Source organism: Melozone crissalis, unplaced genomic scaffold (genome assembly GCF_028551555.1).
Source record: "Melozone crissalis strain CALT ecotype California unplaced genomic scaffold, PUWL_Pcris_2 ptg000019l_1, whole genome shotgun sequence".
NCBI classification, from domain to species: Eukaryota; Metazoa; Chordata; class Aves; order Passeriformes; family Passerellidae; genus Melozone; species Melozone crissalis.
In genome coordinates this window covers 3,407,125-3,433,271 of record NW_026535797.1, presented here as the reverse complement: position 1 = coordinate 3,433,271, position 26,147 = coordinate 3,407,125, and the positions used below count along the sequence as shown (strand labels likewise).

Sequence of the window (26,147 nt, the reverse complement as noted above, 5' to 3'; positions counted from 1 at the left end):
AAATAAATATTGCAAGTCCCGTCTGGGTTGGATGGGGCGTGGAGCCACCCGGTCTGTGCGAGGTGTCGCTGCCCACGGCAGGGATTGTAATTAAATGGCCCTGAAAGTCCCTTCCGATTCCAATCGCTCCGTGATTCCATGAAAATCAGCGCAATATTTATATTCTTTTGGATATTTATTCGTTTATTTGTTGCAAATGCCACAGACGTTATTGCTGTTACAAGATTTATTGCAAAGTGTTTTAATAAGGAAATGAGAGTGATAAACAGCACTGCTGCTCAGTTGCCTCCTGTACAGCTCCGTGTGTGTGAACCGCGGCGTTTCTTCCCAATCTTCCATCCATCCCTGCCCTCTGGCAGGAAGCCATTCCCTGTGTCCTGTCCCTCCATCCTTGTCCCCAGTCCCTCTCCAGCTCTCCTGGAGCCCCTTGAGGCCCTGCAAGGGCTCTGAACTCTCCCTGGAGCCTTGCCCAGGAGAACAGCCCCAGAGCAGAGGGGCTCCATCTCGCTCATCACCTTTGTGGCCTCCTCTGGACAAGCTCCAGCTCATCAATGTTCCTCACGACGAGACAGAGGACAGCGTGTCCAGGGAGGAGAACACGGAGCTGGGGAAGGATCTGGAGCCCCAGGAGGGGTGGAGGGAGCTGGGAAGGGGCTCAGCCTGGAGCAAAGGAGGCTCAGGGGGACCCTTGTGGCTCTGCACAGCTCCTGCCAGGAGGGAACAGCCAGGGGTTCAGGCTCTGCTCCTGGGGAACAGAGAGGGAATGGCCTCAGGACGGGCCAGGGGAGGGTCAGGTTGGACATCAGCAGGAATGTCTCTGTAGAAGAAGTTGTTAAAGGTTGGAAAGGGTGAGGAGTCTCCACCCCTGGAGGTGTCCAAGGAACCCCTGGACGTGTCACTCAGTGCTCTGGGCTGAGTGACCGGTTGATGATCGGTCACAGGTTGGGCTCGGGGGTCTGTTCCAAATTCAACGTTCCAACTGCTCCCACAGTTTCCCACCCTTCCCACGCGGGTACCCCACTCCCCGAGGACTACATTCCCCATTATGCCCCGCGGCGCCGCCGGAAGCGGGCGTGCGTGCGGCGCGCGTGCGCCGTGGCGGCAGCGGCGGCGGTGTGTCCGTCATGGCGGCGTCCATCTCCGGCTACACCTTCAGCTCCGTGTGCTACTGCAGCGCCAACAGCAGCGCCGACCACGTACGTGCCCCCCGCCGCCGCCCCGGGCCCGCGGGGCTCCCTCACGCTGCACCCCGGCCGGCGGCTGCGCTGCGGAGCTTCCAGGCCGCGCCGCCGCCGGTGGGGCCCGGCCGCGGGTCACAGCGGGCGGGGGCGGCCCCAGACGGACACAGCGGGGCGGGATGCGGGGTGTCCGGGCGGGATGTGGGGCGTCCGGCATGTAGGGTGTCCTGGATGCTCCGCGGGGTACCTGGGATGTGCGGGATATGGGCTGCCCGGTTTGCTCCATCCCGGGTAGGATGTGAGGCGTCCCGGCTGCTCCCTGGGATTTGGGGCGCCCGGGGTGCTTCTCCTGCAGTGTGGGGACCCCAGGATGCTCCCCCCGGGATGTGGGGTGTCTGGGTGGGGTGTGGGGTTTCGGAGAGGGATGTGGGGTCTGCGGGATGCTGCCCCGGAATCTGGGGTACCAGGGGTGCTCCCCTTGGGATGTGTGGGCTGATCCCGGGATGTGGGGTGTCCGGGCGGGATGTGGGGTGTCCGGGCGGGATGCGGGGTGTCCAAGCGGGCTGTGGGGTGCCCGGGTGGGATGTGGGGTGTCCAAGCGGGCTGCGGGGTGCCCGGGCGGGATGCGGGGTATCCAAACGGGATGCGGGGTATCCAAACGGGATGCGGGGTGTCCAGGCGGGATGCGGGGTGTCCAGGCGGGATGCGGGGTGTCCAAGCGGGATGCGGGGTGTCCAAGCGGGATGTGGGGTGCCCGGGCGGGATGTGGGGTGCCCGGGGTGCTCCCTGCGGCGTGTGGCTCCTGCAGCACACGGGCTGTGGCAGGAAAACGCTCCTGTAAAAGCTCCATGAGGGATTTTCCAGCAGCTGCGGCCGACCACGGGCGCAGTGCAGATTGGGCTGTTCCCGAATCGCTGGGTTTTGTTGGCACCTTTTTAGCCTGAGCTTGCTCTTTTCCTCTGCACCTTGTGCCAAAACCTCCTGATTCCAGCTCCATCTCTCCTTTATTTTGGGTAGGGATGGAGAATAAATTAATGTACCTTAAAATTGCCTTACTGTTACATTTCCTCTTGGGTTTTGCAATCCCTGGTGTTGGTCAGGGTCCAGCCCAGTCTCTACTCTAGTATTTGTGGAAGTCCCTGCAGGTTTGAACTCCTCTTCTCTTGGCTTTGCTGGAGCTTTTCCCTCTTGTATCTGGGGCTGAGCCCTCCCTTTTGTGATGTGTTTTTCCTGTGTGGGTTGTGTGCAGAATGTTCCTTCAGGACAGCCCATCCCTGCAATGTTGTAAAAGGATGCTGGCAAAGCAAAAAAACAGCTTTGGTAAAACCTCAGGGCAGTTTCTGCCCACTGCAGCTCAGATGTGGCTTTCAAACTTCATCTTTGTTTCAGTTTGAAGCTAAGAAAGTTACAGTAAATGACTGGATATAGTGGATTTTTTTCTCTATTTTTAATATCTTTCTTTCAAAATTGCAGGAAGGATTTCTGCTGGGAGAGGTGAGACAAGAAGAGACTGTCAGCATTAGTGATTCACAGATCAGCAACACTGAATTCCTACAAGTGATAGGTAAGTGATGTAACTTTGAGTTGTTCTGGAACAGGCACTGCTCAGGTTTCATGTTTTCAGGAGGTTTCATGGAGAATTGTTTCTGGTGTGAGACAATCACAGGATTGTCTGTGTCAGACTTCCAGGATCACGTTTGCCACAGTGTCTGTGTGTTTGTGGTTGGGATGTGAAGAAAAGAAACAAATCTTTGCAAGGTACAGGGGTTTCCTGCACCTCCTTTTATGGAGGAAAGATTATTTATGGAAGATATTTGTCTGCATGCTGTGATGGAAAAACTACTGTGGGGAATTTCCTGCTTGATACAGTTGCCTAAATACAGCTTGTGCCCAAAATAAAATTAATTCATTGCTTGATTTACTGGTACTGGAAGGGGCAGATTTTCAGAAGCAGGTTTGGATGGATGGCTGGGAGTTGGTGACATCATAAACTGTCACAGCAGGACTGGACAAGGAATATCAGTCAGAAAATTTGTTGATAAGCACAAGTTGTGTGCAGCTGATGTGTTGTGAAAACTGAGCAAAGATCAGAGGTCTTGCTGCTAAGTGTTGGTTGAAGGAGAATTTTTAGACATGAGTGAGAAGCTGTTGCATGTTTGGTTTATAGAAAATAGGAAAGCCCTGAAAGAAAACTGCCTTTTTGTTTCTGGATATATAACCAGCTGTTTAAATAGATTGAAACCCCCTTACATACCTGGCTTTGTGGCTGTGATCCCAGATAACAGAGCAGGCTGTGCATGAAGCTCATGAGAGCACACACAGCCCTGTATTGACTCTGAGATCTCAGTGAGAGCACACACAGCTCTGGATTGACTCTCAGATCTCAGTGAGAGCACACACAGCCCTGGATTGACTCTGAGATCTCAGTGAGAGCACACACAGCCCTGGATTGACTCTCAGATCTCAGTGAGAGCACACACAGCTCTGGATTGACTCTCAGATCTCAGTGAGAGCACACACAGCCCTGGATTGACTCTCAGATCTCAGTGAGAGCACACACAGCCCTGGATTGACTCTCAGATCTCAGTGAGAGCACACACAGCTCTGGATTGACTCTGAGATCTCAGTGAGAGCACACACAGCCCTGGATTGACTCTGAGATCTCAGTGAGAGCACACACAGCTCTGGATTGACTCTGAGATCTCAGTGAGAGCACACACAGCCCTGGATTGACTCTGAGATCTCAGTGAGAGCACACACAGCCCTGGATTGACTCTCAGATCTCAGTGAGAGCACACACAGCTCTGGATTGACTCTCAGATCTCAGTGAGAGCACACACAGCCCTGGATTGACTCTCAGATCTCAGTGAGAGCACACACAGCCCTGGATTGACTCTCAGATCTCAGTGAGAGCACACACAGCTCTGGATTGACTCTCAGATCTCAGTGAGAGCACACACAGCTCTGGATTGACTCTCAGATCTCAGTGAGAGCACACACAGCTGTGGATTGACTCTGAGATCTCAGTGAGAGCACACACAGCTCTGGATTACTCTCAGATGTTACTCTGGCACAACCAGGTGATCTGTGAACGTGTGCAGTGGCACCATGGTACATCCCAGGAGATTTCCCACTTGCAGTGCTGATGGTTTTGTGCTCTGGGCTCCAGAAGGTTCAGTGCTTTCCTGTCCTGGTGGTGAATTGACTGGGAAGTGTCAGTTATGAGCTAAATTCCAGAAGATAAAGGCGCAGCATTTGTTGTGTTTGCAATAATCACTGTCAGTGCTGCTGATGCCTCTGTGTGTTCAGGCAGAACTGGCAGAGCCAGTCACTTACAGCTTTTTTAATTAGACCTTGCTCCTCACTGGTCACTGATCTTGGTTATTGTGATGTCACCACCTGCAGCCTTGGCCTGGCTTCCTAAACCAAGTGTTTGTGGTGTTAAAAACTGCTCCCTTTTAAATTCACCCCTTTGTCACATTATGGGTTCCAGTGAGAATGGAAATCACCCACTCCTCAAGACCTGCTGGATATGTTTTTATTTGCCATTTTTAATTCAATACTTATTCATCAAAATTAACTCTTGGACTGCCAGTTCAGCTGATGAGATTGACAGTTTTGTGGCACTGTTGTCACAGATGACTTTTCACTTTATTTTGTGTTTCCTTAGTGGTGGTGTTTAAATAAAAGTATGTGTACATAGTATGTGTGCTAGATACATATATACTAGTACCTATATACATATATGTACTAGATACATATATTTTTTATATATATATATAAAAGTCACGTTGGTGTTGCAAAGGCAATGTAAGATTGGATTTTTACTCTTTTCTGAGGTTGCTGACATGTTACAACCTTTGCTGATTAAATAAGCATCTTAGCATTTGTCACAACCTTTTCAATGAAAAAACACTGCCCTGACTTTTTAATATTTCAAATAACAGAATTATAAAGTGCAGCTAAATGTTTTGAAATTGCTTTTAACCCCTTTTCTCATTAGAGATTCTGTTTGCCTTGCCTCCTTAAACACTACAATCAGTGATTCCCTTCCCCATCTCTTTTTTATTCCTTGCTGCTGTAAGAAACAAAGTAGATGGATGCAAATGAGCTGTTGTGGAAGGGTGTAGAAAAAAAGAAAACAGAAATGCCTTTGTGAGGAGTTTGTAACTATCAAATAGTATCAAAAGTGTGTATTTGATATAAATCTCTGTGCATCTGAGCAAGTGTATGGCTTGCTTATTGAAATATTTTTCTATGTAAAAGGTGAAATTATGAAGTGAAGGCATTTTCTGTGTATGGTGCTGTGTCATCAAGTGTGGAGACAGTGAGAGCAATGTGTGCTGTGACACAAATGTTTCTTGCTCAGTAGCTCTGGTGTGGAAAGTTCATGCAAGATATGTCACTGTAATTTCTCTTTGCCTGGAGCAGTTGGACACATGCCACTTATTTTTGTTTGTTTGTTTGTTTTTGCAGAAATCCATAACCATGAGCCTTGTTCCAAACTCTTTAGGTAAGCTTCTTTTGTTGTCTTGCTGTGCTGGCTGCAGAATATAAAACCAGGGAGCTCCCTGCAATGTATTAGCATTTCAAATGTCCCCAGCAGTGTTTGCTCGTCTGAGGGTTTTACAGGAACACACACAAGTGGCACCAACCATGACAATCAAAGCAGGAGTTTGCAGTTGTGGAGTAGCTTGGAGGGGTTTATTTCTCCATCTGTTTGGATTTCTGTGCAGCTGTGGAGGTAGGGCAGCAGTCAGGTCAGCTCATATCATTCTGATGATGAGGAGGAATGTCAAAATCGATTGAAATTCAATTAAATTTCTATGTTGTAGTCTAGGCTGGCTCTGCTTGGGCCTGGTGGGTCCCTGTGTGCCCTAACCCTGGTAACCTGCTGGGTTAACAAGTTGCTTTGTGCTTAGTGGTACCAACCTGCACCAAGTAATTATTGTAAAATCTTCAGCTTTCTAGTTATTTTTGCCTTCTGATCTTCTGAACTCCAGAATTTAAATTAAATATGGGGCTAATATATTCTACTTAACAGCTTCCATCTATTTACATGTAGATTTTCTCTATAGTTTTCACTTGTTACCCAGTGTTGGCTGCTAAAGCACTGTCTAGAATTCCTTTTGAGAAAGAATTCCCAATTAATCTCCTCTCATCTTGAGAGATTTCCAGCCAATTAAGAAGACACAGTAGCTTAGACATTATGATTGACAGTGGTTGCATTAAAGAGAAAAGCTGCAGTCAGTCACTTTGCTGGCTGATAATTACAGAGAGGATACTCTTAACCCAGTGATTGAAAATGCTGCAGACTCCACACATGGAGATAAAGCACAGACACAGAAAGAGTTGGATGTCCACCAGGGTTATAAATAAATATTGCAAACATGAACTGAAAAAATTGTGCATATATAACATAATGTCTCAAATTTGTCATTAGTTGTAGTCTGAGTTTTCCCAACAACTTACACCTTGGAGTAAATGGCATTTCTACCCTTATTTACCAGCCAAGCACTGAGCTCAGGATTTGGTGGTTTTTTACCCCATCCCCCAAAAGTTGAAGTCACAGACCCCTAAACCAGAGCATTTCCTGCACTGCTTTGGGTGTTAATATCAGCTCTTGAAAGAGACCAAGGAGGAATCTATTTTCAAATGTTTTTCCTTTTATCATGCACTCTGATCTACCTCAATACCTAAACCTGTCTGTATAACTGGATTTATAAATTCCTAAATCTGTCCTGTCCACAAAATAACATGTCAGGGTTTGGGTTCAGCTGTGGAAGCAGAGCCGTTTGGAAGGACCATGATACTTTGAATTATTGCTGACTCTTTTGGCATCAAGGATCCATCCAAGTGAGTGCAGTGGCAGCATTGGAGCTCCAGAAATTGATTTGGAGTTGAATTTGGAATGGCCCTGCTTTCATTTCTTCTGGGCTGGTAGGCTTCTGATTATCAAAGCTGAGTTTTACTGAGTGCTGGTGGCAACAAAATTGCACAGTGCATTTCTGTGGTGAAAGTAAGGCTCTGGAAGTTCCTTTGTATTGTCTGGAATGCCATCTACTTGTAGAACAGTCAAAATAGAAATTATTTACTTTATGTATAATATGTGTGTATGAACTGTGTACTTACCTTTCTCTCTTCCTTTTTGTCCAAGCTTTTATGACTATGCAGGCAAAGTTAATGAGGAGAGTTTGGACAGGATTCTCAAAGACAGAAGAAAAGTAAGTTTTCTATCTTTTCATCCACTTACAGGCATTAGAAAGAGTGGGTTTGAGAAACAAATTTTAAAAAAAGGTAGTTAACTAGAATAAATACCTTCCTTCACAAATCTGATGGTTTGTTTTGATCCAGGGCTTATCCTGTACAGAATTTGTTGGATTTGTGGTGCTTAGATTAAACTGGGAGCAATGTCTAATTTCCCTGAAGAAATACAAAGGATTTGAGTGTAGATCTCCAAAAGTGTAGGGCTCTATTGACCATCTCAAACTCAAATCTCAAAGAATTGAGTTTGTTTTGTTGTGCTGAATCTTTTGGGTGATGGTGATACCACAATATCAGCCCCTTTAAGGTAAATGTGTGTCCCTCAGGGATTGCAGCTTTAAATCCCTCTTGTCTGCTCCTCTCTTTTCTCACTTTGTGCTTCTCCTTTGTTCTTCTGAAAACTTAATTTTGAAAGATTTGAAACCCTTCAGTTTTTCCCAGTTCAGAGGGCTCACAGGTTTGTTCCTTCACTGCCAGTGCCAGCAATTTCCACTTTCCTGCTCAGTTTTTTGGGAATGCTGGGGAAGGCAGGCCATGGATGCTGATTCTGCTTCATCTTGCACTTCTTCTTCTATGTCAGCACAAAGGGTTCAGAATTTCTTTGGCCTTGGCAGTTGGGGTTGCCAGTATTAATTAGACAAATAATTTATTTAATTCAATTAATTCTATCAATAAAAGTGATGTTAGCCAAAGAAAATCCTGAATCCTGGGGAAGGCAGTCCTTGGGTTCATCTTGCACTTCTTCTATGACAGCACTGAAGGGTTCAGCATTCTTTTGGCCTTTACAGTTGGGGTTACCAGTATTAATTAGACAAATAATTTATTTAATTAAGTTAATTTTATCAATAAATAGTTAATAAAGTGATGTTAGCCAAAGAAAAGCCTGAAAACCGGGGAGGGCAGAACCATTTTACATTGAACAGGGGGGAACAATACATAAAATGGGGGAGCAATACAAAAAACTTAACAACACACCACAACACCCCAATATCAGCCCCTTTAAGGTAAATGTGTGTCCCTCAGGTAACACTGTGGGTTTTTCCTGATGTATTTGATTGCAGAACGTTATTGGGTGGTACAGATTCAGGAGGAACACTCAGCAGCAGATGTCATACAGAGAGCACATCATCCACAAACAGCTGACACACATCCTTGGCGTGCCTGACCTCGTCTTCCTTCTCTTCAGCTTCATTTCCACTGCAAATAACTCCACTCATGCTTTAGAATATGTGCTTTTTAGACCAAACAGAAGGTAAGCAAACTCTGCCAGTGAAGCAGTCCTCATTCTTTGTTCTGCTTTTTACTGCTGTTTTTAAACTATTTAGGAGTTTGTACAATTGCACTTAAAGAGAGCTTTGTGTTTGTCCAATGGTGCTTATTAATGATGACAGGTTTGGTTTTATTTTGGTTTTTTGGGGGGTATTTTTTTTTTGTGCAAATAATTTATAAATTAAAATTAGGGTGAACAAAAATTCTTTTCAATCTCTAAGTCATCAAACAAACATATCTATTTTAAGAGACATCAGATGTCACTACCATGTTTCTTCTAGAGGACCTGAATATACCTCTGGTAGTTTGCACATTATAAAGGTTCTTGGAGGTGTAGAGGTAGCTCTGTGTTAAGGGTTTTTGGTCCTGCATTTATTTTGAACACAACTTGTAGTATTTATCTACTTTTATAACAAACCTAATGCAGGAGCTTTAAAATTAGATGAGTTCTGATTGTCAGAGGGATGGGATAATATCAATGCTTTTGTAAAGAATCTTTTTCAATTGAATTAATAAATCTTTCTGAACCTTCTCTGCAGGTATAATCAAAGGGTGTCCCTTACTATTCCTAATCTAGGCAACACTAGCCAACAGGAATACAAAGGTTCTTCAGTGCCAAATACTTCTCAGAATTATGCCAAAGTTATTAAGGAACATGGGTAAGGACTTCTCCTTTCTAAATGAAGTAGTCATCAAGCTCTGCTCTCTGTACCTCACAGAGAATAACACAGATGTGCATGTTGAGCAGCAGAAAACCAGGTCTGGAGGACAGTGGTCAGTTCCCTGTGTGCTTTTTTCCTGGTTAGAATTGGATCTTGTGGAAGAACCAAGGGAACTCAGTGCACTTTTTAGAAAAGCAGAATTGGTGTGGCCAGTCCATGCTGGGACCCTTCTGGCTGGAAATTCTGACTTGGTTTCCACCCAAGGAATTCTGTGTGCACTTGGACTCTGCCTCAGAAGCATTGAATTCTTGTTGGTTTTCTTGAGTATTTTCAATTAAATGCCATAAATTCAAAGTAGCTTTTCTGGCTGTTAACAATGAAATTATACAAGCTTAAAGATTTTGGCACAAGTTTAATCTCATTCAAATGAGACTTTATTGTTCCAGAAGGAGTTTTGGTATTGAATATGCTGCTGTCCAAATTTTTGTTTATGACAGTATGGTACATTGTTAACAATATACTATTGCTAAAATAGCATATTTAGCAATAAGATATATTTTAAAAATACAGTGATAGACTGCTTAACTGGAATTCAAAGACAGCATAAGCTAGAAGCCTGTATTGTCTTTTCTCACTGATGATTTCTGCTTTCTTTTTAGTACTGATTTTTTTGACAAAGATGGAGTGATGAAGGACATCAGGGCTATCTATCAGGTTTATAATGCACTTCAGGAAAAAGTACAGGTAACATCCTTTACTCCATACTGATCTGTATATATGTGGCATCTTTTATTCATCCTTTGGTTAAAGCAGGCATGGAGGAGATGGAGATTCTGAGAGCTCATAAGGAATTATCATGAACTGTAGGAAAATAAGACTGACTTTAAATGTTTCAGTTTCTATTTAATGTGAGCAGTGGCTTCTGCAGTGCTTCTGTGTGGCCTCTGTGAAAGTGGTTGGTACAAATAGCACCAATTTTTTGTCTTTTGCAAAAAAGGATTTAATACTTAGTGATTTATGGGAAGTGTTAGTCATTTTTAAGGGTTTGCAGTGGAGAGAAGCCCTGCTGAAGGCTGTAGAGATTTGCAGAGGTTTAAAAATGACTCCTGGCTCTGGGTATGGAGCATGAGCAGAGCACCATCTGTTAGTTAAAACTTGTGAACATTTTGTGTGGAGCATGAGTGAATCCTGCTCCAAATGTGCCAAAGCATCTGAAAATGCCTGGAGTGTCAGCTCTGCTCATTGTGAGCCTGTCAGCTCCCAGCTTGTCCTGTGTGAAGAGCAGAGGAGCTGTGCTGCAGGGGAGCAGCTCACACATCTGCTGATTGTGTGGGGTCACAGCTCGTTCCAGGCTTTCTCCGTGCCTCTGCCCTGGGGGCATTGCTGCTTTTCTCGGCTGTTTTTTATGGCCTGGAAAGGCTCGGGGAGGCCTTGGGGCAGCCCGCGCTCCAAAGGACGAGAAGAGTCTTCAGGTTTTTTCTCAGTCTTCAGTGTTTATTCGTTTTTATCTACAAGATTTTCTCTCAGCCCGACAGAGGTCCGCACAGCACGTCAGCCATGAGCACACTGAGAGCCCCCGGGGCAGTCACTTATCTTTATACCCAAAACTACGCATAGGATATTTACCTATTTTCCCCAATGCTTTTCACCCTTATTGACAGGTGCACTTTTAGTAAGAACCAATCCCAAGGTGCCACCACCACCACAGAAGATGGAGGCCAAGAAGAAGAAGAAGAAGAACAGGACACGCCCCAATTCCTCCATCTTACCTCTTTAGACCCCCCTGCACCGAAATTCTAAAACCTGTGTTTCACACTATAATTAACCTATCCCTTCACCATTTATCCCAGTGAGATCCTCCCATCCTCACACAGGTGTCGTCTCCTGTGCAGGATCAAAGTCCAACCACCAGACACTTCTGGCAACATTCCAGGACTTCCGAGCTCCCCAAGGGTTGTCTCGGTGTCTCTGCACCTCAGGGCTGATGTGCTGAGATCCCACACCTGTGCTCTGCTGCTGCCCTCCTGAGCAGGGAGCAAGGAGCAATCCCTGCAGCCAGCCCTGCACCCACTGCTCTTCCTCACTGGGAATTTGCACCTTCCAGCCTCCTTTGGAAGGCACACACTTCCAGGCAGCTTCAGGGAATAGCAAAGTTTCTCTTCAGAGCTGTGTCCATTAGCTAATGCATTGTTGTGTTGTTAGCGTTCAAAACCACAGAATCAGGGGGATTATATGCAGTGATTTTTATTAAGAGCTCTGGGAATCAGGGTATATTAACCCAAATCTGACTCCGACCACACATCTGAAATGATCATGTTTTATACTCTATTGTTACAGAACTTTCATGTTAATTATTGAACTTACATTGTTCTATTGTATACATTAATTTAGCCCCTCTCTGAATTTCCAACATAGTTTCTCACTATTTTTCTTATGGTTATATAATAATTACATTTAATTACTAAACAATCATCACATCTAACAATTATATAATTTATCATACTGCTTACGCAGGTGCAGTTGATCTGGGAAAGCACAAAGCCTAACATTTTAGATTCTATCTTTAACTTTTTCCAGGGTTCCACTATCACAGCCACCCCCTGCACCCACTGCTCTTCTTCACTGGGAATTTGCACCTTCCAGCCTCCTTTGGAAGGCACATACTTCCAGGCAGCTTCAGGGAATAGCAAAGTTTCTCTTCAGAGCTGTGTCCATTAGCTAATGCATTGTTGTGTGATATTGTCATTGCCAGGAGCACTGTCCTCTGTGCTCCTGCTGTTGTTTCAGTTGCTGTCTGGACAAATGGAAATGGGCTTCCTTAGCCTGGAGAAAGGGAGGCTGAGGGGAGACATTGTTGCTCTCTTCTCTCCAGTAACAAGTGACAGGAGGCGAAGAAACCACCTCAAGTTGCACCAGGGGAGGTTTAGGTTGGAGATTCGGAACAATTTTTTCCCTGAGAGGGCTGTCAGGCATTGGAACAGGCTGTTCAGGACAGTGGTGGAATCAGCATCCCTGGAAGTCATCATGGCCAATATTTAATTTCATAGAATCACAGAATGCTTTGGGTGGGAAGGGACCTTAAAGCTCCTCTCATTCCCATGGCAGGGACACCTTCCACTGTCCCAGGCTGCTCCAAGCCTCATCCATCCTGAACACTTCCAGGGATGCTGGACACCAACCAACTTTGCATCTTATTGCAAATCTCATGATGCATTTTTTGGAAATGCTTTTCCTATAATGCAGCAACAGCCAGTAAAGAAAACAATCTTGAGGTTGAGTATTTCTGCTGCAGTTAAATCCTGCTTTTAGTTTTGTGCTTCAATGGCTTCTTGCCTGGTAGTAGCTTTATTAATGTTGTCCTGAAACTATTTCCTCCATTTTTGCCCAATCTTAGCATATCTTACATTTTTCTCCCAGGCAGTATGTATAGATGTAGAAAAAAGTGAACGTGTTGTTGAATCTTTCCAAGCTGATGTAAACAAGTTAAAAAGGCAAATCGCACAAAAGAAGAATGAAAAAGAACAAGAAATAAGTAAGTTGCCTTTTAATTACCTTTTTTCTTTCAGAAGCAGGTGCTGTGAGGAGAAAATGTTTTGTGGAGTTAAAATAATTGTTGTATTGCTGATAACTCATGGGAAAAAAACATCCCAGTGGGAAGGGCAGTATGATGGATTTGTGTTGAGTGACACCTGAGCTGTGAAAGTGTGTGTTGAAGGTGTTTCTGCTGGAATCATCCAGTGTTAGCAAGCTTAAAATACAGCAGAGACAACACTGTAAAGAAAGAATGAGCAAGTCAGTTCTGGAAATAACACAGGAAAAGATCAGTTGTAGGAAAAGAAAAGTGAGGGGGAAAAAAAAGCTAAATAGTGGAGAAATTCTTTTTGAAGTAAAGAAAAAGGATACTGTGTTCACAGGCCAGGAGCTATCCATGGTTTTATGACGTCTTTATTCCCACTCCCATTTGCTGACTTAGTGGTAAAGATGTTTAGCACTGAAATATCACTTCTCAGTGTTGAAGAAAATCTTTTTAGGTGTTGTTCATCTTATTTTGCTGCTCCATAATTTCCTGAGTCAGTGAGCCTTGCTGTGTGAGCACGTTTGGCTGATTGCCACACTGTCCTTCCTTCCTAAAAACTGAGTGTGGCCTCAGGAGACTTTGGTTAGCAGCAGATAAGTTTTGTGAGGCTCCTTCCAAAGAGGCATTGCTGATCTAATTGAATTTGTGAGTGCAGGGGAAGACTGAAGGTAGAGAGTAAGGGCAGAGAACAGGCAAATGGGAAATAAGATAAAAACCTAAATAATTCATAAGCAAATTACACATTTCAGCAAACACTGCCCTTTTTTTCCCATGTTTTGAACTGATAAGCAAATAACGAAATTTTGTCATTTTAGCTATGAGGTGTTTTTTATTATTTCTGAATCCTGTTACCCAAAGCAGTGTGTGACAAAAAGGGGGTTTAGGTGGGTGAACACCCTAAACTCTGCAAAGGGCCTGCTGCTCCTGCTGTGAGTGGTATTTTAATTTTCTCCAGGCACTGTTATCACATGAACATTTTAGTCAGCACAAGTTCTTCTTTGAATCTCAAAGATAAGGTAGCAGAGCCAGGATTAGCCCAGGACCATTTGCAAGGTGGAAGTAAATGAGTCACTGCTGTTTCCTGCTTGGCTGGAGATGAAGTAGGCAGGGAGCTGCTACTATGGGGAAGCAGAGGTGGATATTTAGTGTGACTGGAGCTGATCCCAGCACAGATGGGAAAAGCTGGGGGAGGAGGAGGAAGAGCAGTCAGTGCTCAGCTCTGGCTACTACCAGGGAGATGCAAATGCTGGACTGAGAATTGATGCCAGAGCAGAGAATCATGTGAGAGGGCTGAAACAAGAAAACATGCATTATTTTTAGATGTGAGTAGTTAATTACTGAATCTGGCCTTCTGTTCCCTCACTTGCTCAATGCTGGGAGAATTTCCTTGGTTTTAGTGAGGAAAGGGGAGAGTTTGATTCCAGTTCCTGTGGGAGTGTTGTGTGAGAGCTTGGTGTTCCTACAAACCTTGGGTTAACAGGTTATGACTTCAACACTCCATTATGAAAGGCAGTTGAGACTTCAGCTGCCAGATCACTGAAATAGTTGTGTACATGCAGCAGGATGTTCCAGGTTTGGTGAGTGCTGTGCCCTTCCCAGATGCCAGGAAATCTCCCAGTGCTGTTCTCCTGGTGTGGCCCAGAACTGGAGTGCTGTTTTGCAGCCACTTGAGGGAATGTGCTCTTTTCATTCCCAAGGGACATCTCAGTGACTTGGTTAGAGGAGCTCTCACCTCCATGTGGGGTTTCTCCAGTAAATAGAGCTGATGCCATTGTGTCCCTCACCTTGCACATTGCAGTGTCAGTTCTGGCAGGTTTGTTGGTTAATAATCCCTTAGGAACCAGGCAAAAACTTCAGTCTTTTCCCAGTGCTTAAAAAACTTCCTGCCAGGAAGTCTTTCCTTGTGTCTAGTGTGCAGTACTCAAATTTGCCTTTCTGCAGCAGCCTCTTAGGCACATTTAAGAATAAAATGCTTTCTTCAGTTTTCCCTACTAATCCCAGTTGTTCCAGCCTTTCCTCTTAGGTCATGATTATTAGATCCCTTGTGTTTTGTAGGGTTTCTCCAGTTTTCCCTATTTTATAAACTATGGTGTTCATAGTTACATATATTTTGGTTGTATTTTTAGCAACTACAATGAAATGATACATAGCTGTATCTCCACAGCTGAGCACACCTCATGCATTTTGATTTATAGTTTACATGAATCAAGTTTCTTTTCTGCAGAAGGATGCAAGTGTTCCTCATTTTTGCAGCTCTTGCAGTTCATTATTCCTGTGCACGTCTTCCTCAAATTATTTTCCAAATCAGCTCATTTAAGATGACTCTCACATTCTTGTTCTGATACCCTGCTACACTCCCAGCTATAATTCCATCATTTAGATTTTTAATGTGAGTGTAGTTATTAAAATAATAATTTGAGGGAAGAAGACAATAATAATTTGAGAGAAGAAGACATGGTGATTTCTTTGCACGTGTTATGAGATTGTCCCCTAGCACAAGGGGCATTGAAAGTACAAAGTGATACTTTTAAGATACAATATCAAATATCAATTATGGTTGAAAAATGAGTTGAGTTTTACTGAGTAAGACACAGGCAGAGAGGAACAGGTTGAGCTCTAGCACAGGTGCTTTTTGATGTGAGAAGGAGCTGAAAAATACAGAGAAAAGATGAGATGGAAACAGCAACAGGCTGTGGAAACATCCTGTAGCTGTGTTTTTTGGGAGCTTAAACTGGAGGAAATGATCTGTGCAGGATGACTGTGCACATGAAAGTGTAGCATGTTTGCACTTGGATGGTTTATTTGCTTTCTGACTCATTTTGGGTTTGAAAAGGGATCACTGGGATAATTGAGCTGATCCTGATGAGGCTCAGGCTGCACTGCTGAATTTAGGGGAGTTTGTCACGCTCAAAGAGAAGGGTGCAGTGTTAAACAAGGTTTGATGTGACAGTCAGGGGCAGTGTATTGATGACTCTTTAAGCCTTAAATCAGAGGTATGAAAGATGGGAAGAGCAGACTGAGAGGACAGGATCCAGTGCTGGAGTTGGAAGGCAGTGCCAGGGGTGAGCATTTGCTAACAAGCAGAAGGAAAGAAGCAAGGGCAGGCGAGGAGGTCACAGCTCAGGTATGTGGAGCACGTTGCCAAGAAAGCATTAAGTACCCCCTGTTCTTTGCTTTGTAGGAATGCAGCAGGCAATTTTAAGCAGGCAAATGCCAACAGATAACGTGGAACCCATGTTTGTTCCCCGAATGTCCTACACTGGCTTTGCTGTGGAAGGCTGCACACTGGAGGATTCCGACGTGTCCGATCCTCCCCCGCCCTACTCGGATTTCAACACGAGCACTCACGACAGCTCTGGCAGCCCCGGGCTCCTGGAGAGCAGCAGCATCTTCATGCCTCGGCCTCAGGCAGTGGGGTCTTCCAGTTATGTTTCCACAAGTGCAGGATTGAAATATTCTGGCAATGGAGCATCCATGCCATCTTCCCAAAGAGCGCTGCCTGACAATGCTGACGAATCAGAAGACAGTGATTATGAGAATTTGCTTGAACCCACAGAGTCCTCTGACAGTGAATACTCACAGACAAGGGAGTCACGACCTTCAGCACATCCCGACGGTGATTCCAGGAACACTCAAACTTCTCAGATTTGATAGGGGGGAAAACAGAACAAATCCACGTGACACTGTTTTTTCATAATTGTTACCGAGAGATTTTGGGGATTTGACCCGGAGGAAATGAACTACACAGGATTACTGTGCACACGAAATGTAGAAGACTTGCACTAGATGGTTTATTCACCTTGTGATACATTTTGCAAGTTTTATAATGGAATCATTAGGATAATCAAGTTGTACTAATACTGATGAGGTTCATGGATGTACTGGTAAAATTTAGGTGAAATGAAATTTATAGAGATCTTGTAGCTTTTGTTGCCATATTTTCTTTAAGACAATAAATTGGGATGTAGTAACTAAGCACAGTTAGTCTACAGATAATGTTCTCAAATCAAAACTTACCTCTTGCACTATCATGCCTTGAATTTTAATTTTTGAAAGGGAATAATAAATATATCAGCCGCCTTCTGAATAGCTTTCTATGGTAAGCCAAATTGGCCTTTGCAAGCAAAGAAATTTTGATAATTCTGAGAAGCCTGATAGGAAAAGACGTGGTCAACCTCCTTCTGTGGGCATGCCCTCATCAGAGGAGGGGTTTGGTCTGACCTTTTTTACAAACAGAATGTGTCTCACTTCAACTGATGGTTGCCTTTTTTTCTGTAAAGGATGTTGGGGGGGTGGGATGCCTGGTAAATCATCCAGATGAATGTCATAAATAGAATTATTCTGGTTTCGCTGGGTTTACAATGACTTTATGCCACACTAGCCTCATTTATTGTCTCATGTGTTCTTTTAGCATAAATATGAAGTGCACATACAGGAGTAAATGACCGACAGAAGTAGTAAATTCCATCACGATTGGACTTTGGAGTCTGCAAATTGCAAACATCAGAGACTGCTACTTGCATTTTATTTGCATCTGAGTATTGGATTTACGCTTCTAGATGAGTTATTTTATGTGATAAATAGGGGATAGGGTAGGAGAAGATTGTTTGGAGAGTCCCCTGGGTTTATTACCTCTTTTCCTCTGGGTGAAACATGTAAATGATTATTTTAATTTGAATTACAGCTCTTGTCAGAAAACTGCCGTTTGGGATAAATGAAGCGTGGTATATTTAGAGAATTTCATGTTTGGATGCACTTACTTTTATTTAAATACTGCTTGTATGCTAACGTTGCCCAAAATATGTGAAATTGTGCCACTAAGAAGTTTGTATTATTGGACTTTATCCCTGATGTGTAAATGAGAAAATACACATTTTAAGATGAGGTTATCTGCAGCGTTTATCACTTTGAGGTATCAATAGCCACTTCTTCAGTTTACACCCAGAACAGCAAAGCAGTTGCTGAAAAATTTTAAATATCTCCAATTTACTCACTGAAATTTTAGTCTTCTGGATCATATCCATAGGCAAAAGTCTGTTCATTACCCTCTCCTTACCTGTACTAAATTAAGGAAAATAACTTTGGGGAAAAATGTTAAAATTGCCACTTTTCTTCAAAGTGGTTCCATCTTTAAACATCAAGTGCTCTGGTTTTAACTATTTGACATTGTTCTCATTAGCCTTAACTGGATGGATTTTTGTCTTGGAGTGTTGCAATCCCTGGAACAGAGACCTGGCTGTGGAGCCAGCACCTGTGAGCACCTGTGGCTCAGGTGTGGACGTGTCCATGCTGGAATCAGAACTGACAGGTTGGCAGCCACCCTCTTCATTTCTGTTCTGCACAGAAACCTGCAAAATGTACATCTCTGAGAAAGCAGTTCAATGTGACAATAAAATCTTATTTAATCCTGCCATAGGTTTTAATGCTTGTCAGGTGCCACGTTGGTGGAGGAGCTCACTGGGCAGCAGAAGTGCAGCTCAGAAGTGCGTGAAGTTTGTTCAGGCTGGGGCTGAGGGGATGTGGCAGAGGGAGTTTTCCATGCCTGACACATATTTGTATAAGATCCTTGAATTCTGGGGTTATTTAACAAAAAATGTCACAAGTTCTGCTTGGTTTGCCATGCACCATGCAGGTGGGACAGGTGTGTCATTTTGTGCCTCCAGCCAGTGCCTACCTGCAGGTGTTTTCATTCACCATAACTGCTGACTCATAAGGACAAAGGGTGTGGCTTTTTTGTTTTTAATGTAGGTGATATTCTGGTAACAATACACCTGCTTCAACTTTGCAGTTTTCTTCACAGTCCTGTCAAGAAGCAATAATGGTGGGTTGAGATCTGTCAGAAGGCCACAGGGAGTAGCTTTAAATTGTGAATTTTCACACTTTGCAACACCAGGGTTCCAGTGTGACTCCTGGACTGTCCCTGTTGGTGATTCCCAGGAGCAGGACCTGTAGCTGTGTCCTCTCTAACAGCAAGGCAGCACTGAGGAAAAGCTACTGAAAATTGGCTTCTGTGTCCTGTTCCAAATCCTGGAGTTTTCCTGGTACAGTGAAATATTTTCTGGTTGATTGTGAGAAACCTGGAACTGCTGTTTCCTTTATTTGCAGATTTATTCCCCCTCTGACTGTTGATAGTAAGAAGAACAGGGATGCACCATATGGGAAGCCTCATTGAATCAGAACTATCACATATGCTTACAAAAGGAAGCATCAGCAAATATTTCTGAAATTAGCTTGGATTGACACTCTGGGAGTCTCCAAGTCCTGTCTTTGCTTATGGGATGGAACATGTTGGCAGAAAGACTTGTGAGCATTGTTAATTTTGGCATATTCATGACTCTGCAGGTTTGGAGCTCATGTCTCACGTCTCTGGGGACATTTCACTGCCTCTGACATGTCCTGAGTTAAAATGTAAAGAGAAGCTGTTACTGTTGGTGTAGCATCAAGATAAGATAAGCAAACTGATAAAACTCCTGTTAAGTGGGAAGATGCTTCTGAGTACATTGAATGTAACTAGAATCAGTCTGAAACTTTGCTTTTTTTGGTGCTACAAGGTTTATTTTAAGGGTTATTTTTGATAACAGGCTTGCTTTGCTGGGTTCTTCCATGGTTCTGCCTCTGAGCAGTCTGCAGATCAGCTAAAAAGGTTTTGGTTTCTGGCTTCCTTTGAGGTGAATCTTCCTCAGGTGAATCTTCCTCTGGCTTTCTGTTTTCTCTCCAATATCTATGGTTTCACACACACATTTCTCTGTCATGTCAGATTTGTGGGGGCATTTGCATGTACCTTAATAGTGCTGCTTCTGTAGCTTGTGGATTTGGGAAGAAAACAGAATTTAATTAGAGTTCCATTAGTAAACTGGTAAGTACTTGGGCACCTTGCAGTGCCTGAAGGGACTCCAAGAGAGCTGGAGAGGGGCTGGGGACAAGGGATGGAGGGACAGGACACAGGGAATGGCTTTAAGATGAAGGAGGAGAGATTTAAGTGGGATATTGGGCAGGAATTGTTCCCTGTGAGGGTGGGCAGGCCCTGGCACAGGGTGCCCAGAGCAGCTGTGGCTGCCCCTGGATCCCTGGCAGTGCCCAAGGCCAGGCTGGACATTGGGGCTGGGGGCACCTGGGACAGTGGGAGGTGTCCCTGCCATGGCAGGGGGGGCACTGGGTGGGATTTAAGGTTCCTTCCAACCCAAACCATTCTGGGATTCTATGAGCTGTGTTCAGGCCAGTGACAGTAAAATCCTGTGGCTCAAATTCCCATTTGTCCCCCTGGGGGGCTCCTGCAGAGCTCTCACCCCTACACCTGTCACACCCCATGGAACCAAGAGTGACAATGTTCAAACTGGTGACTCCTGGGTTTTCTTGCTTCACTCTTACTGTAAATAACCTTACATTGTGCAGCAGCATCTTGACTGAAGTTCCTAAAAGAAGAAAAAGAGGAGATTGCTGTGCACAGAAATCCCTGGATTCCCCTCTGGGAACAGCCAGTGTTATTCCCCCTGGTGGGAGCAGAGAGCTTCAAAGGCAGGAGGAGCAGAAGTGCAGGAGAGCTCACTTTACCAGAGCTCCAGCCTGGGAGATTGTTCTCCTCATTCTGAGAGAATTTCAGGCTCAGCTCCCCAGGGCAAGCCCTGCAGATGGAGATGGATGTCAGAGCAGCTCAGCTGCATCCAGCAAAGTTACCTTCAGGAAAGAAGGATCATCACAATCCCATCAGCTCGTGGTGTGGGTGGCTCAGGAGTAAATCCAGCAGCAGGCTGTGTGCCAGTGGAAACATAGGAGGCTTTTCCACCTAGGAAAGTAGTTTTTTCCTCTTTCTGACCTTTAAATAAGATGGTAACTCGCACATCCTTGTCTTTTCCCTAGGCACCATCCAGAGAAAACAAAACACCTTGTTGCCTTTTCCAGGTTTATTAGGGAGAGGTGCCTGCTGAGCTCTGCAGAAGGAGCTCAAGGCCACCGAGGCTGGGAAAGCTGCTCTGCCCCACTCCAGGTCACTGCATTAATTTGGGGTTTGCATTCATCATTTCCAGCTCTCCTGAGATCCTGCTGTTCCCTGCTCCAGGCTCTGCCAGCACCAGGGCTCTCAGTTCTCACCTGGTACTACAGACAAGAGTTGGGTGTTCCTCTCATGTGGATTTGTGTTTATTTGTATTTATTTCCTCTGGCTTTACTGGAGAAGGTGTTGGAAGGGAAATATAAAAATCCACAAGAGACAAGTCAGTAGAATAAACTACTAGAATAAACACACAGGTGTTTTGAAATTTTTCCATTATAAGCAATATTTTTTTTTTAACTTTTACCTAATTTATTTTCCTGCTCAATATTTTGCTTTGGGCAAATGTGGCTTTTTTTCCAAAGGAGGAAAAATAGTACTGCTAATAGTTTTCACTTCAGAAAGCCCATTTCTACCATGGGGATTGTTCCAACAATTCTTTTGGTGGCAGTTTGTGATTTTTAACACATTTTCAAGAGTGAGAGGCTGCTGTAGCTGTGAGCAGGGATCATTGTCAGTCTGTAATATTAATAAGAAATAGCCAATTTTAGCCATAAATAAAATGTTGATACTCAGCACTTAGGGAAAAGTCCTTTTAACAGGATGATATCACCCAAATGCTGTGGCTGTAACTTTTTAGCCTGAGCAGAGAGGTAGCACAGAAGGCACTGCTTGGTGCTCAGCAAAATTTTTATCTTAAACCTGTAGACAAGTTTGAGTCATAGAATATGGAATGTTTAAAGCTCTCTGCTTTAAAATATATATTTTTTATGTGATAAATATTTGATGTGCTATATTTTAAGTGATAAAGATTAGTTTTGCCTGGGGGTTCATTAGCAGGGGAAGGAGATGAACCATCATTTTTGGGGTATGGGTCCAATAGCTTGTTTAGCTGACCCTACTAGAAAGGAATATAAAGGAAGTATGGAGGGTTTTGATTCCTCTACTGTAGGTTAGATTCCTGCTTTTCTAAGTATTATATATATTTATATATAAATATAATATAAAATTATATAGACATTATATATAATATATTTTAATATATATTATATATCATATTTTTATATATGAATATATATAATTTTATAATAATACTTATACTATATTATATTATATTATATTATATTATATTATATATAATTACATAATTATAATTATATATACTATATTCTTATATATTTATATATGTAATTATATATTTTATATATAATAATAACTTATTTTATATATACTTATATATAAATTTTATAATAATATTATAAATATATATTATACTTTATATATTATATTTTTATGTTTATATATAAATATTTAGTTATAGATATTATATTATATAATATGTTTTAATATATATTATATATATTTATATTTTTTTTTAATATATATTATACTTAGAAAAGCAGGAATCGAACCTACACTAGAGGAATCAAAACCCTCCATACTTCCTTTATATTACTATATTACTATTTATTACTGTGTTACTATACTATATTACTAATATATATATTGTATTTTTTAATATATATATTATATTATATTATATTATATTATATTATATTATATTATATTATATTATATTTTTTTTTTCTAGGTATAATATATTGCTCTGCAATAATACAAGGTTTTGGCAGGCAGGAAGGTGAATCCTCTGCTGACTTTGGGCACCTTAAAGTAGCTGTCACTTGTTAACAATAACCCTTAATGCAGGGATGTTAAATTTAATCCAGCCTGGATACCTGGAAGAGCAGAAAGCTGAACTTGCCATGGGTGTATCAGCCATGCAAAGGGGGACTTTTAATTCCCACAGAAATGGAGCTTGGTTTCAGCAGGTGCTTTTGAGCAGGTCCCTTCAGAAAGAGACACCTCAGGCTCTTCTAATCCTTGAATTTCAGAGTGCCCCACAATAAATCCCTGAGCAGAGACTGAGGAGAAAGCTCAGTCCCTTGTCCCCAGTCCCTTGTCCCTCTGCTCAGGCTCCCAGGAGTGCCCACCCTGGAGCTCCAGAGCCCTCACACTGCTCATCCTGTGGAGGATGATTCCACCTGCTAGGGTGGGATGAAGGATGTGCCAGTTATCCTTATAAATGTCTGATTTGTAAGGATAAATCAGACATTTATCATGATAATGATTAGAATGATATTTATAATGATAAATTTGGTCGGATTGAGGCTGTTACTTTAGCAGCAGGTTTCTTACCTGTCCCTGGTGCTTGAGGGGGGTTTGCTCCTGTTCTGCCATTTTTTCGTGGCTGTGAATTGTCCAGACCCAGGTGAATTGTTGGCTTTGGCACATTTAAGGGATCTTAACCCAGTGCCTTTCCCTGTTATGGATGCACAAAGCCCAGTGCTGCTATTCCCATTTTTAACTGCTCTCCTACAGGTTGCTACCAGGGAATGTTTGCTTTCTGAGCTGTTGATTTTGCACAAAACTCCTTAAATCAAGCTTTTATACCCAAATTCAAACATTGCCTGTTGAGCCCATCTCCCAAAATGTATAAAGTATCTGTGCCTTGCTGCTGGAAGAGCAGGGAGTTTGCAAGGATAAAGGAGCAGGAAAAGGCATTGAGGCTTCAGCAGGGAGTCAGTGAGCCCTGCTGTGAAAAATCACCCTGTTAATTCTGGCAGTTCCCACTGAGCTGCTCACCCATGGCAAGGAGGAGCTGGGGAACTCCTCAGTTCATTTATCAAAGCTCTTGCAATTCAAAGCAGGTGAGGCAATAAAAAACTATGGAGCACTGACAGATCATTTCTGCAGCCTGTGTGGGTGCTCTGTGTGCAGTCCATGGGGACAGGGCTGGGGCTCATCCTGGGCACTTCTTCTGTGCTGATCTTCCCCAGGAAGGAGATTGGTTTTGCCAGATTAAAAAACAGCCTTCAGTGTTGTAGGAGGGTAATTTCAAACCCAAATGTTGGCTGATGGTGTGGAATTAACCCCAGGCTCTTGATGGGCTTGCCTCCCTCAGACAGGGTTTTCCAGAGCCCTGGAGGTGCCAGTGGCAGCCCCAGCCCTGCAGTGAGTCCCTTTGCAGCTGGAGTGACCAGGACACATGAGGCACAGCTGTGGCATTGCTTGGATCTTCAGCTGAAGCTGGCACAGGTTACAGAAATCCACCTGTATCCCAGAAATCCACCCGTATCCCATAAATCCACCCTGGTGACACCCAGCCTTGCAGGGAGAGCTGAGTGATCCCCTTTATCCAGCTGTCCTAGAAACTCCACTGCAGCTCATTTCATGCTGGCCCTTGGGAATCACATCTGAGCAAGGGAATTAGGTCGGTGTGGAGTCCCTGCTAACCAGCAGCTCACAGCGCCTGGCTCCTCTATTTCTCTAATTTTCTTTGTTTCATGGTCCATGTCTTTGTCATTAAGTACAACTGGTTTGATTTTATTTTTCCTTTTCATGGTTAGGTTTGATTTTAGGGCCCTACAAAATCAGATGTGGCAGCCACAGCTTTTCTGAGCAAGCAGGGCCTCCCCGTGTGGGACCTTCCCTCGCAGCCAGACCCTCCACTGCTCTGCCTCACAATTTCTTTATTCCTTCTGTTTTTGGCAATGATCATTTTTAACACCTCTGGATAATTCTTAGCTGTAACTGCACAGTCATTGTGGGGGGGAATGATAATCAAAACATCCCTGATTTGAACAGCCCGTGCTTTTCCCTTGCCAGAAATACTCGTGCAGACTGACACCTGCTATTGTGTGGGGCTCTTTCTGCTTCAGCAAACTTCTCTGCAGATATTTCATCTACCCTTTTTTATTTTTTCAGTTGCAGTTACAAAAGGCACTGACTCAAGTTGTCATTTCAAAAATGGATTCAGAATAACAAGGGGAAAAAAACCTGGATTTTTTTTTCAGAGGAAGGTGAGAGAATGTAAAGTACTGAAGGCAAGCACAACTTTTTACAGGTGCTGGAAGGGGAGATCTGCACTTTTATCATCCCTGAGAATCCACATCTCAGGATGATTTAGGCCAGGGTAACACCCTGAGAATGCCAAGCAGTGTTTGGGCAGAGCTGGGGCTGCACTGGGGGCAGAGGAAAGGCACAGAGGAGTTCCCGCAGAACTGGAATTGCAGGGGAGCTGGGATGGCAGGAGAGGCTGGGGAATGGCTCTGCCCCACAGAGATACCTGAGGGACACTGTGGGACGACGTGGGGCTGTGATTGGCCATTAATTAATTAGAAACAACCACATGAGACCAATCAAAGATGCACCTGTTGCGTTCCACAGCAGCAGATAACCATTGGTTACATTTCATTTCTGAGGCCTCTCAGCTTCTCAGGAGTAAAGATCCTAAGGAAAGGATTTTTCATAAAATGTGTCTGTGGCAGAGTGTGAGGCCCAGAGCCTTTGGTGCACCCTGGGCAGCAGGAGCAGGGCCCAGGAGGCTGCTCAGGCAGAGGGGAGAGCTCTGAGCAGGTGAAACTCTCATTGTTGCTACTGGCAACATCTCTGGGGTGCCTGTTGGATGAGTGGGAGGGCAGGAGGAGCCTGGCTCATCCTTCTCCTGCTCCTGCAGGATGGGAAGGTGTCTGCCACCCCTTTGCAGCTGGGCTCATTATGGACTCTAAACTGGTATTGATCATAAATTCTCTATTTAAACCACTTGGAGAGAAAAGCCCTTTCAGTCCACAGTGAACCTTTCCTGATATATTTTCAGGTTAATCAACAGTTTTCATCCTTAATGAAAAATCATGAAGCTTGTGTACTCTCTGTTATTGCAGCTCTCTCTCCCTTGGAAACCTTCTTCACCCCTTCTGTTTTCCAAAGCAAAACAATTAAAATCAGAGGTTGTTTTGCATTCCTATGTAGCTATTTTTAATGTTAACTCAAAAAATGGCACAGATAATTTTACCATGGGAGTATTTTAATACACATGCTTGTCACAGACACATTTTGAAAAATCCTTTCGTTAGGATTTTTTCTCCAGAGAAGCTGAGAGGCCTCAGGAACAAAATGTAAACATTGATTATCTGCTGCTGTGGAATGCAACAGGTGCATCTGTGATTGGTATCATGTGGTTGTTTCTAATTAATGGCCAATCACAGTCAGCTGGCTCAGACTCTGGTCAGTCACAAGATTTTATTATCATTCCATTCCTTTCCTTGCCAGCCTTCTTATGAATCCTTTTTCTATTCTTTTAGTATAGTTTTAGTATATAACTTTCTTTTAATATAATACATCATAGAATAATAAATCAACCTTCTGAAACA

The 26,147-nt window shown here is 43.6% G+C and overlaps 1 protein-coding gene across 1 annotated transcript; it reads left to right on the top strand.

Moving 5' to 3' along the window:
• The first annotated feature begins 1,114 nt into the window (after nt 1–1,114).
• On the top strand, nt 1,115–18,361 carry ABRAXAS2 (abraxas 2, BRISC complex subunit). The gene is made up of 9 exons (XM_054276869.1): nt 1,115–1,196; nt 2,652–2,742; nt 5,655–5,691; nt 7,336–7,402; nt 8,504–8,694; nt 9,251–9,370; nt 10,033–10,117; nt 12,791–12,905; nt 16,132–18,361. The coding sequence occupies exons 1-9, from the start codon at nt 1,125–1,127 to the stop codon at nt 16,599–16,601; spliced, it is 1,248 nt and encodes a 415-aa protein (XP_054132844.1). The 5' UTR covers nt 1,115–1,124; the 3' UTR covers nt 16,602–18,361.
• The last annotated feature ends 7,786 nt before the right edge of the window (nt 18,362–26,147 follow it).